Below are 13,916 nucleotides of genomic sequence, written 5' to 3'. Positions count from 1 at the left end.
TATGTAGAAAGTCAAAAATAACCAGCAATGCAGCAAAACGTTGTAGCAATCAGCTTGACCGTCCTACAAAATTATTTTGATAGTCTAACAAATTTATTCTCAGATCTGTATCTAGATAAATTTTTAGATTCTTCAGTAAAATCGTTCTCTTCGTGTATATAATAAAAATAAACAAAATAAGCAATAATCTTGGATTAATAATAAAATACAGATTGATAAGAAAACATATAGGATATTACACGAATTTTTCAATATTATGTCGTGTTATATTACGAATACACAAAGCTTATTATAAATTGTCGACTTCAAGCCAATTTCTTTTTTAAAATAAACAATACATTTCAAATTGGATTGTAAATTTCAAAACGTTTACGATTTAACGAAATTATGTTTATCTACTGATGATGACCGCTATGATCCGTTTCGTAAATCATTGTTTTCTTGTTACATTTGAAGAAGCAGCGACAAAGCGTACCATACCGTTATTCGTATATGGTATAGGTACGACGGCAAAGACGTGTCTGCGACAGTGCTGTAACTAAGAGATTAAAGTCAGCAATCAAGCTATACTTTTGCATCGTAATTAGTAAGTACACAACACACATACTTGACATGCAAGCACACACATAATACCTGTTTTATTCTAATTTAAATGACCGAGAGACGAGCAAATAAGATGTTTAAATAAGTGCAACATTTAACGATTTAATAAAATAGTGAATATGATACAATAATGCATAAAACATTTTGGCTCACAGAGACTTCATTAATTCATGATTAAGCATATAAAAGAAAAAAAAAATATTACGAATTACAATATAAAGCTCTAAATAAATATAATTCAACTAGACTATTAAGGACTCACATGGAGGCTGAATCTATATCGTATTGATACTTAATAAAACATCCTCTTTAAATATTCCAAATTCGATCATTTCATTTTACATAACATATTTTAGTAGATACATTATATATAACAAATTATCGCATGTAAACCAATCATATACTATCGCTCAAAGGTTTGGAGAGTATTTCATAATTTTTAAATAAATCATTATCCTTTATCAATTATCTTATTTAAAAATATAAAATTTATTATTATTTTTAAACGTATATTATAACAATAATTTAAGATTAAGATAATATACATTTTAGTACATTTACAATGTTAATAAATAAATTAAATTTTCTTTCGAAATTTAGAAATACACCAAACTTCTTAGCAATAACGTACATATTGCAGTACAGCTAGGTAAGTATAATAAATCAGCAACTATCCCCCCAACTTTATAATATTTCAAACAGCTCGTTAATATCAACATTAGGTCAAACTCAGGTCAAACATTAAATTTACTATTATAATATGATAATTTGTAAACCATTACACGTAGCTTTCATTAAAAATTTAATAGTCTTGTGTTCCAGTTCTAATTTAGCATTATGGAAAATAGGCCAAATGGACATGCTTATACATGTAGCGTGCGTCCTTATCTTATCCATCCTTTGACGCCACTGAACCTCTCAGAAATCGCTGAAGGTATGTCTATACAATGTTAATTATTTAATTCACGAAACACATCGTATTTGATAAATGTGTTATCTGATAATAGTTCTGCAAAATGGAATGCAATCCCTGTTCCACGACGTGAGAGTCGACATAACTCGCTGCCCTTATTTAACTACAGCACCATATAATCTTGCCGGAGTAGGTAAGAAATCACAACAAAGCGTCTAATTTGTCATTAAATGGAGTATCTTTAAAAATGAATAATTTATACAGGATTATGTGGCAACACGGCGGTAGTAGAATTCCTTCGTCACGATCAAAATGTACCGTGGAATCGTAGAACAAAGGATATTCAACAGCTACTCACATGCAGCATCCGTGATTCCTTTATCATCGGATCTACTTACGCTACAAAACCAAACATGCCTTATTACGGACATGTATGTATTATCAATATTTTCACATTTTCATGACCTTATAGATAATACTATTATGACAATAAAAAGTTATGATAATATATCGTTGCTACATAATTGACGAGGTAACGATAAATAATTTACGAATCATATCAGCAAATGACCGTTGTCTTACCGCTGTTTCGTAATTCTATTCTATTGATTTAATACTATTCAATTTACTCTATTGAGCTTCAGTTATATTTTATCATACACACGACTTCTTTGACATTATTACTGTTTCTCATAAACCTGATAATTATTGTAGCTCATTATGAATGCAACGTACAAAGCACCTATGGGTATTAGGAACGAGAGTCGTCTTATTTTCGCAGAATTGCGTAATGGACAGACAAGAATAGAAAAGTTAACTGAACCTAATCAAATGATATACACCAACAAGGGCATATTTTTTGTCAGCGAGGGTAGGGAGGGCCTTGTTATCAGAGTGCGTGCCAAAGGTCGAAAGAAAAGTGATACAGACATCATAACTTCAATGCAAACGATCCTTTACGAACATTATAAAAGAGAGAGGAATAAAATTATTGGTAATTAGTAGTCTGGTGTATACAGTTGTAAAAGGACATATAAAGACAATCAGATAATTTTTTATGTCTGCCTTCAAAGCTTTAGGTGGTGTTCTAAAAATGACAAACGGAAGTGTGGCGTGTAACCTTATGTGGGATGAATATCAGGAGCCGATATCACCATTTCCCGATTTTGTTAGAGAACAACAATGTCCCGAGATATGTCTAGAGTCAGATATGGTAGCCGTTGGCACAATACTTAACAATGAGCCAAAATTGACTGAGGAACAGCGTTACGGTATTGTAAGTTATTTGTCCCAGTTATGCGGAGACTAAAAATCATTGATCTTGAAATTATCATATTATATTATTTATCATAGATAAATATCATTAGAGAGAAATTTAATTGTTTATTTAATAATTAATGCAATTACTTTTATCATTCAACTTCTGTCAAATTTTAATTTGCGATTATTAAGTTCAGTTAAAATAGAGGAACCTTTCTCAATTGTTTAATCATTGAACGCATCAGTTGCGTCTAAATACGAAAATTTAAACATATATAATATATATACCGAAGTAATGATATTCTTTAGTTGTTCGTTTTTCAGAATCTGTATGATAGAAGTGAGTTCCATTGTTTCTCTAATTATGGAGCAGGCGGAAACTTTATTAGCGATACTACTCCGGATACGACGAAATATGAAGGTTACTTCAATGTAGCGGCAAATATGTATTTAGTAGTGTAGATATATTATAACTAAATGCCATTTTAATCATAAACTGGGTCATTATGTTCACTCATATGTAAACAGAAATTTAAAAGCATAGAATCTTGTTACGTTTCCTTGAGAGAGAAACAATAATTTTGACAAAGTAAACTAAATTCATAATTTATGTATCATAAATTCATAATTTATATATCATAATTTGATATATAATTCATAATTTATATATAATAATTTGATATATAATTCATAATTTTATATCAAAAATTCATAATTTCTATATCATAAATTCATGATTTAATTACATTAATTAAGGTTGTGCTAAAGTTAAGAAAGTCATTTTAAAAAATAACTTGTTACGCGTTATGGTTTACTGAAGAATCGGATTATTTTATAAGCTTTTTTTGACGTAATTTTTGTAATATAATGAGGATTTTTAGTTCTAATATTCGAAAAACATTCTAACAACTAATCCCTTTGGATTTAAAGACATACAATCTTGCTACGTTTCCCTGAAACGAAAATCGATAAAGTACTAAATTCATAATTTATTATACATAGCATAAATTCATAATTCGAGTACTTTGAACTTAATTTAAATTCGAATATTTTTCAATATAACATGACAAGAATTCTTGTAGTACTAAGTAAAGTTCTGGAATAAATAACATAATTGACTCACTCTTCACGGATCGCTCAACGAATATGAATTGAGATCATAGTGTAACACTCGTAAAGAGAACTTTACTCTGGTTCATAAGACGAAATCAAATCGGTATCGATTGATTTTTCGGACCGTTTGATTTGATATCGACTAAATTTTCTACTGATTGCGTTAAAGTTACGAAAATCATTTTAAAAAGTGACTTGTTCTATTAGACGTTATGGCTAAAAAAGGTAATAAGTAACTTATAACGCATAGGTGAATTATTTTTTTCGTTACAAGTAACAAATAAAAGTAACGAGTTACAAATAAATAATTATTTGATTCGATAATGACTTTTCCAACCCGTTAGAAATAGTGTTTGACATTTGCAACTCTGGTGTTACCGTTACTGTCATAAAAACTTCGTAATATCATTATCAAATTGTTATTATATCAAAATAACGATAAAAGCTAATGCATACTTTCATTCTCTGCTTTTAAGTTATTTTCTCGTTTACCATTTCTCAGTATTATAATTTTATAATGCAAAGTTCACATTTATATAGAATGTGACTCACTCGAATGTTTCCATTTATATATAATAATCTGAAATAAATATATTAAATTAAACCTTTTTTTATTTCTTATCGACAAAATCCTATGTAAGACGAAATATATATACAGTTTATATAACGACATATAATATATGCATATCATAATCTTACATTAAATCGGACTTTCATAATCTTCGAATAAATTTCATGATATACATTATCCGTATTTTAATATTTTATACGTGCAAATATTAATGCGCAAATATACATGCGTATGCAGTGACAGCAAGAAGTACTCATATAACAAAGTTTTTATAAAAAAAAGTTTATTCGCCGAATATCAATATTAATATTAAGTTTTATACAATGAATACGTTTTGCTCTAACATAAGCAAACGAGATTTGCACGACATCCTGTTTTAGAAGCTAATTTTCTCCACTGTACGTATAATTTCCGTGCATGCAAATAACGCCATTTTTAATTTTCACTTATTTTAGAGATAATATAATTTATTTAAATATTAGTAGTGGGATGTAGAGCGAACACCTAGACACCCATTTCCCCAATAGCGAATACCTAGACACCCACTTCCTCGACGACAAACATCTAGACGCTTAATTCCTCGACGGCGAACACCTAGACACTTAATTCCTGAATATCTATACACCCTCTTCCTCGACGCGGTAAATACCTAGATCTTCAACGACAATCTCGATACGATATTTCATTTTAATTATAATTAATATTTTATTTTAATTCATTTTATTAATTATATTTCATTTTAATTTCAATTAATTATAATAATGCGCCGCGTGCACGTCACATCGTATATGTGACAATGTTGCCATCGCTGATTATCACAGCCGTCATGTGTGGTTGATCACGTTCGAATGTGCAATGCTGCCATCGCTAGGTTAAGTCAAAAGCCCTCTATTGTCGAAAAAACGAGATGGACATTTTCTCCTGGTCGACGATGACAATAATAATAATGACGACGACATTTCTTAAAATTATAATAGAAATAAAAAAATCCGGACTTCGCGTTGCGATATCTCCGCTCGTAGGGCACGTATAGAAAAAAAATAAAAGCACTTTTGTGATACAATCCGTGTGGTGGCTATCGATTGATCATACATAGAACGCGATCGGTTTAGCCGTTATTGAGATCCGATAATCTCGATCTGCCGCAACTCGTCGGTTCGCATAAAGGAGGCACGGCAGTGTCGCTTCGCGCAGCTTAGCGCCGAGACACTACCAGTGTCTCCAGATTACGTCTTCTTTCTACAAAGTGTAATCATGAAAGATGCCGATAAAGAGAATATCGACATTCATCAAGTTTTTTTTTGTAACAGAAGCGAACTTTATTTTATCTCGGACAACGATTTTCCATATTCCTATAACAAAACTCTATTCTCACGGGTGATAAATCGCGAAAGTAGTTGGGGACTTTTAGGTGTGCAGAAATGTCGGGCAAACAGATAAATCTTGTCAGAGTTGCCCTTTCTTTCTCTGTCATCCAAGATTATATTTTTAAAGCAGGAAAAAATACAGCTGCGAATAACTGCGCGATTCTAATATTCTTAAGCGCAACGGAAGCCGGATCTATATTTTTCCAGAAAATGGTCCTTATCTTTTACAGTCAGAAGAATTTTTTAATTTTGTTATTCTTTTAATTTCTTCTCACTAAACTCATCGAGAATTATTAACCTACATAAAACAGACCTCTAAAGCATGTTCTAAGAATATCTAGAAGATATTCCTGCCTTTTAAAAACGTTTCTAAAATGTTCCTGAAATAAAGTAATTTTATGTGGCAACCTAGCATTCATAATCAAAAAAATAAAAGATCAATTAATTGCAATTTTCAAAACAAAATATTATCTAATATTGGATTTTATTATGTTTAATAAAATAATAAAAAAATTATCAATTGTAAGATTTGTAGATTCAATCAAGTTTTGATAAAAAATCTTCATGTTGCGTTAATAATAATAATAATAATAATAATAATAATAATAAAATCCGAATTTTATAGTTATTTTATTTAGTTTTTTGTTTGTTTTAACCCACGATCAACTTTTATAAAAAGCGGGTAATATTCCAGTCCCTTCCTATAATTAGTTTTTTATGTCAGATAACATGGTCGCGCCATTAAAGAGCTGTCAGCATACGTACGACCGGACAAGACTAACGGTAAGAGAAAGAGAGATGACCCGACAGAAAAAGAAAGTGCAAGAGCCATTTCTCTTGTAAGGGGACGTTACCACGGATACGTGCAGCGACGAAAGCAAGAGAGTGCACCTACTCTAAAGTGTAACGTGTAACGTCGATGGAAACTTAATCTGTAATCGAACCGCTCATCGCTCTGATGCTTGCTATGAATATGAGGGAGCTCGGTGAGGTGACAGTCATTTTAAATTATTCAATAAAATCTAAAAATGCACTAAAAACTTGCGATTTTTAGGGGCTTTTAAAACTCCAAGCAAAAAACTTCTTATTACATCGTATTACTCTCTCTATATGTATAATAGAAATAAAAAAATCTTTTTAAAAATAAATGGTTATATTCAGAGTAAAAAATTAGATATTTATATTTTATTAAATATATTAATATTATAAGTATAAATTATTATATTGTTAAAATTAAGTAAAATTTATATTTATAGAGTTAGTTTCACATTTATTTCAATTTGTTAACTTTAATTTCTATATACATTTCTTCACGATTATTATATATTTTACGTGAATATTTTTTAGTTCACTTCGATTTATTTTCCGATCTTATTAAGCAACCTTTATATTTTCAGCTGTATTTATATAAAAAAAAGTATCTGCAGGTTTGAAAAGTAATTTGGCTGAAAATCGATTTCTATCAGCAATAAACGCATTCATAAAAAAGATGGATCCGTTAGAGAAAGCCCGTAGTATACTTAATTGCCAATTTCCAGTCGATTTAATCCAAATCGACGACTTAACACACATTCGTGGCTGGCGCGCGATGTACGCATTAATTATTCCTAGCAGACCTATTCTGCTTGATTGCACCATTTACATTGATTGAGATAATCACACAATACAAAATGTGTGAGTGAAGTTTCTAATTCATCAGCAAAAATTTTATATTTTTCAGATCTATACGATTATATGAAGCTTTCATAATTCTTAATGGATATTTTCAATTGTTTATGATATGTTATATAAACACATATATATAAATGGAATCCTCTCGTTCGACTATTTCACGGAAAATTGAGATCTTCGACCAACGCAGCTATTTCTGTTTATATAAAAGTCAACGAGAGCTCAACAATATTGGAAGAAACATGAAGAACGTTTGCAATCTCGAAAACATATCATTGATCTAGCGAGATGATTGAGAGAAGTTATAGGAGAGAAAGAGGGAAAAAACACTGCGAATTTGGCGAATCTCTTTCTACAGAGAAATCATTCGCAGACGAAAGTTTCGCGATTTAAAGCGGGTCGCGCGACGAGTTCGCTTTCGAGAGAGTTCACGGTAAAAATCACGCGCAAGAGGAGATATGTACGGTGCATGCATATATCGCGTGGTCGCTCGTCATTATGCATGCGACGTTCATCAATATCTTCTGTCAGTGTTAGCAGTCATTCAATGACTCACAATCAGACGTGTGTACCACGCCGCGCATTCTGACTTCGACGGCGAAATGTTCGATTATCGGAGACGCGTGCATGAGAAATCGTCTCGGTTTTCGAATGGCTTGAATAGAAACATGTAAAGAAATTTTAATGAAAAGGAAATATCGATACATTTGCACTTTGGAGGTGATACTTTCCCATATCGAGCGTTGCATTGAACATTTATGTGTGATATCTTTATTAAATAACTTGGTGATAAACAGTAAAAATGTAATTCATAATTTTCACTTTCTTGTTTCGAATACGCTTTCTCTAGATCTTTAACATGCAGATATATAATTTTAGAGAATTTTATTTATAAATACATATACTATAAATTCAACATTCATATTGTGTAAATATATGTCATAAATAAATAAATGCTATATAATTTTGAAGAAAAAATAGTGTAAACATATTCGAAATACTTCGTTTATTGTCAACTATGTGCAGATTTTAACTGATTATTGTATTTAAAGAATTCTCAAAAAATTGTTAAAGCTTCTATCCAAGCAATAGTTTAATAAACATTAAAAATCGTGTAATAAATGTACAAACTGAAAAATAAACTTTTAAAATTTAATATGCTTTTTAAAGAATTCAATAAAAACGTTTATAAGATGTTCGTAACGTTCATTAAATGTTTTTTACTAGTTTACAATTTTTACATAAGACATTTCAACGGTTTAATAAACGTGTATTTAATGTTAATAACGTTTCTTTAACGTTTTTATACATCGTAAAAACGGTTCAGTTAAATATTTTTTTAAGCGTAAGTTATTTATTTAGATATTTAAGTAAAACCATGTAGAAAAATAAACATTTCGTTTTTTCTTAATAAAAACTGAGTTATTGAGGAAATAGGAAGAGGATCTTTAGCTGAGGACATTGCCCGATAGAAAAGCGCATAAGATATCCGAAATAGATCATCTCGTCATGTGCACTCGAACGTCACAGACGTGATCAGAAAATCGATTGACCTGTGCGCTGCTGGTATTTATAGGAAGTGAGTTCTTCACTCCATGTTCTACTTGCTGAAGCACTTGATCGCTGTCTTCCTGTATTATTGGAAAGACAGTGACAGAAACAGAATGTTAACAATATAATTCGGAAATACCTTCAACTTTTTATTGATTCGCATGACGCTGTTGCTAAAAATAACTTGACTATAGCATATAACTGCTTCTTGACTTGATCTTTTTCGTGTATAAAGTCTCCATGTCAAAAATCACGCGAACGATTCTCTCGATAACAAGATTTCTAAGAAAATTTATATTTACTTTCCTTTAGCTATAGAATTTGCTGTGTAGTTAGTTGTTAGTAAATTAAGAAACTTTCTAATTTAACAGTTAAATGATACATTTATTAATAATCTTCATAAAAATATTGCTATAATAAAAAATATATAGTCAAATATAAAGCTGTCGCGAAATTTAAAGAAAAGTGTACGAATATTGATACATTATACAATCACTTTAAGCTGCGAGTTATTTATAATAGTACTTGTAATAAGGTATTTCATTACAACATCGATGACGTTATAAATAAGAATTTATCGTTTATCTAATCCTGTATATAAAAAATTCATGCATAATATGAAGAAACTGGATTTCTCGTCCGTTCTGTTTATTATATGTTCATATATTAATATATTTCACCAGACACGTGTTTTTAGTTTTGTATATATTTTGCTCCACGAATACCATATACTCTGTAATGACCATAAATCTTTCATTAAATATGCAGTCTGATTTTCATTAGCAAAAAAAGAGGAAGAGAGAGAGAGAGACTTTTAATAAATTTATTTAATACCAAACGTTAAATAACGCCATAATTAACTTTCAAGCTGTAATCTTGTCAAATCAAATTCCACTTAAAATTAAATAAAAAATAGAATTTTTTAAAAATATTCTTGCAATTTAATCAATTCTGCAATTAAGTCGCAAAGAGACATGATTTTGTATCATTTATAAATGGAATTCACAACTTGTCAGTTTCACTAGTTGCAAGAAAAATTTTCTACAAATATATAATTAACAGACGGAGCGTAATGATCAAGACAGTACGTATACACCGACCCGAGTTTAGTTCTACGAAGTTCTATATAAAAAGAAATATATTCTCAAATAAGAAAACTAGAGGTAGGAAGTAATGAGGTGGGCCTCTCCGAGGGTGGTAGATTGTTACATATTCACCTGCTACCTTGTGCCCTACAAAAGTTTAAAGCGGCGCTTGATATCGATTTCTATCCCAAGGTTATTCCTTGAAATATCTCCTTGAGAAGGAGCACTCGCTAACATTTCACTAAGAGAACACACTCCTTAACATGTCGTGTCTAAATTTTAAAGATACTCATGGAGTTATCTAACAAGAAATTTATAATAACATTATTCGTGATAAAATTTTCAACTATAATATTTAGCTATATATAATAATAGTAAAATAATTTTCAACTATAATTGTTTAGACATTGAATCGAATTTGTTAAATTATCATTTTCTTATAAATCGTATTTTCGTAATTAGAAATTGTTTGGTATGTGATGTCAAAATGTCAAGATTAAATAAAAATCCCCAATACATACATTAAATTAATGTTAAATCTAAATCTAAAAAAATGATAAAGTAAATAATATCAAAGATCGTGAGTTTTTCTACAAATGTCAAAAATTTTTCCATGATTATATTTTTACTCAATCTCTCTCATTCACCGTAATCACCTGGATCTGACAGATCCTCCGTACGCGATAAAAGATCGAATGGTACATTTTGGTACTTGCCAGTCTTTGTCGAATGCGAGACGTCTCATTTCCTCCGTGTTTCTCAGTTCTGAAATAGTGAAAGTCATGTTCCCGAGACGTAAGTACTTTTAGGGCGTGATATCGACCGTTGAAATTGCTGTAACGCCGCCAAAGGATACACCTTGTACTGATAATAATGGACGTGTCTACGTAATAGGTACAATCTAGGTCGTTTGAATCACGATAACATTATGCCGCGCGAAACTGTACGGATGACGCAAAGGTCGACTGTACGTATTTATGCAAGAAAGAACCAAAATCGAGATAAAAAAAGAGAGAGAGAGAGAGAGAGAGAGAGAGAGAGAGAGAGAGAGAGAGAGAATCAACATTTATTTCCAGCTTTGAGACAGATCTCCTCAAACGTACAAGGTACAAAAATACTGCAAATTTAAGAAAATATATGAAATTTCAATTTCAATTTCAATTTATTGTGTAATATAATATAAGAATTACATTTGTGTGGTACATTTATAGATGCACAAATGGTGAGGCATCAACAAACTTCTGCTATTACGCCCCCCAGAACATAGAAGCACATACAAAATAATACAAAACATGACAGTAAATGAACATAATAGTTTAAATAATTCTGACTACTAAAGCATGAGATAAAAAACAATACTACATAGTTGATTTCGTACAATTAAATTGTGTAACTGACAAGATAAAAAACAGTACTACATAGTTGATTTCATACAATTAAATTGTGTAAATGACACTAGGTCAGTAGGCATAGCCATTACAGTGAATACCGTTATATTACAATTGCTTTAATTAACAATGATGACTAGAAATTCGCAAACAAAGTTTTAATAGAAATTGCGAGTTATTGATTGTTCGCTGATATGAATTTGGTAGCGGCGGCATGAAAAGAAAGCAAGGAGGCAGAAGAACGAGAAAGAAATTGAATTATGATAAAAATACAACCAATATAAATTTTAATGAGAGTGAGAGAGAGAGAGAGAGAGAGAGAGAGAGAGAGAGAGAGAGAGAGCTAGAAAAACAGAGAGAAGAGGAAAATAAGAAATCAAACTCTTTATGAAAACCACATCAGAAGCATAAAAAAGAGTTCTTCTAGAATATATCTTTTATAATATATATAAATACCGCTGAGAAGACGAGAGGTCTTTATTGAAAATAAATAAACCTGCACGGTACATTGCTCAACGAGAAGAACTGGATGTGCGGACAATTTGATCTTATATATAGAGTGCTCTGAAGACATATCGAATTACAGACACGCCGCATTCCCGATCATACGTCAATTATAGCCACGAGAAGAAAATGTAATTAAATGCATTCTTATAAGGATGGGGAAAATGTGAAAAATTGTAATTATCCGTGAAAGGGTGTCTCTTTACGGAGAAATTATACAACGCACGTTGCAACTCTGTTTGTTCTATACAAAAGAACGTGAAAAATTATGATTTGCTAATTTCTTGCCCAGTTGTATATTCCATTCTTTCCACGCTAATGTAAGTGAAAATCGCACGTTAATACATGGAAAGAACAGTTTGACTGAAGTATATAAAAATTTAGCTAGATATAGTAGATCTGAAAATATTTTCATTTGGACTTTAAAAATAATTATGTAGGACAGTTAAACTAGTTGCGAGAATGTTAGAACTTTTTGCAGCATTGTCATCAATGTTTAAGCGTTCTACATAATTATTCTGATCATCCAACAGAATTATTTTCAGATCTGTAGCTAACTCAATTTTTAGATACTTCAGCAAGATGTTTTTTTTTATGCAAGGATATATTTTTCGACAGATTTTTTTTCATGCTTTCAACATGAAGAGAGTTTCATGCGTCAATGTTATTCGATCTCGTTCTTTGTGAGTCATTGACTCATCGGTCAATTTGAAAAGATGAACGAACGTTCGCTCAAGGAAGGTCACGTACGGAAATGGAGCAGCTATTAATTAGGTTTTGCGGAGAGAGGGCGGCAAAGAAACGTGACTAGCAAGTTCCGAGGAATTGAGGACAAGTTCAATAGGAGCGCCTAAGTGAATCGTAGGAAAAGTGCCGAAGGCGCTCGAAGGTCGGAGGTGAATGAGAAAACCCGTTAAGCTAAACCCGAAAGCCTCGTCCCTGTGAAACTTTCCTGGTTATTTTGTGGTAAAGACCGGTCAGAGATCATTTTATTCTCGTACATCGCACAATTCACTTTTTCCAGTTCTGTCAAAAGAATGTTGAGTCTACTCAAAAGAAACTGGCGCGAAGAAACCGTTTCTTTATCGATAAAATGATGAGATCTGAACGTCAGGCAATAGCGGAAGTAAATTTTCTCTTGCCAATAACGGTATCGTTAATATAGAATCGAAAAATTAAAGGATTTACATAATAAAACAATTTCTGTGTACCTACAGAATGATAAACTTAATAGGTACATATATACATATATTACATATATAGTATATATATAAATAACATATTATATATTGTATATGTAATATACATATATAATATATAAATATTTATATATATGTATATAGATATATTATATAGTAGTAACATCATCACATAAAAAGAAAAGTACATATTTCATGCGCGAAAAAATTAGGAAAGTATTTCATTGCACGCTAATAATGTACAACGTTAGTGCAGAAGTTCATTTTCCCGGAAATATTGCGGTATTTACTTATCGCGTCTTCTTCCGAATTTTATCAATCTGTTTGACGTGGCTTTTTTTCCTTGCGATGACTAAAAATATTATTTACTTGTCGTTTAAAGAGATTTATGTAGCTGTAAGTAGACACTCGTATAAAAGACCACAAATTGAGATCCTTTTACGGAACCAATGCTCACTTCAATCGAGCGTCTTCTTCCTTACGGTATCTTCTTCTCTCCTTCTAACCGCGGGACATGCTCCCATTCATTTCAGACTCCGCGCTTCGTTGCACTCGATGGATCTTCCATCTACTTTTGCATACAGTTACATATTAACTTGATTTCCTTCAGGATTTCCGCCTCGAAGTTTGATAAAAATTACGTAATTATCACTATATATTACTATATCATTATTGCCTAGCAAATAAAATT

At 31.2% G+C, this 13,916-nt stretch overlaps 2 protein-coding genes across 4 annotated transcripts in view; one reads left to right on the top strand and one right to left on the bottom strand.

The window, feature by feature from the left end:
- The window catches only part of Synd (protein kinase C and casein kinase substrate in neurons protein Synd), a 68,648-nt gene that overhangs the window by 40,947 nt on the left and 13,785 nt on the right, over positions 1-13,916 (bottom strand). The gene's annotated exons all lie outside the window — the stretch shown is intronic.
- LOC108758562 (uncharacterized) lies at positions 1,890-2,825 on the top strand. The gene is made up of 3 exons (XM_018503564.1): positions 1,890-1,947; positions 2,231-2,387; positions 2,590-2,825. Exons 1-3 carry the CDS (start codon positions 1,930-1,932, stop codon positions 2,823-2,825), a joined length of 411 nt encoding a protein of 136 aa, XP_018359066.1. The 5' UTR covers positions 1,890-1,929.

The sequence above is a fragment of the Trachymyrmex cornetzi genome, unplaced genomic scaffold, assembly GCF_001594075.2.
Source record: "Trachymyrmex cornetzi isolate Tcor2-1 unplaced genomic scaffold, Tcor1.1 scaffold16, whole genome shotgun sequence".
Taxonomy (NCBI): domain Eukaryota; kingdom Metazoa; phylum Arthropoda; class Insecta; order Hymenoptera; family Formicidae; genus Trachymyrmex; species Trachymyrmex cornetzi.
This window is presented reverse-complemented; position numbering and strand designations above follow the sequence as displayed.

Coding starts and splice junctions, on each gene's coding strand:
- LOC108758562 (XM_018503564.1), top strand. Junction 2,388..2,589: donor CATATTTTTTGTCAGCGAGG/GTAGGGAGGGCC, acceptor CTGCCTTCAAAG/CTTTAGGTGGTGTTCTAAAA.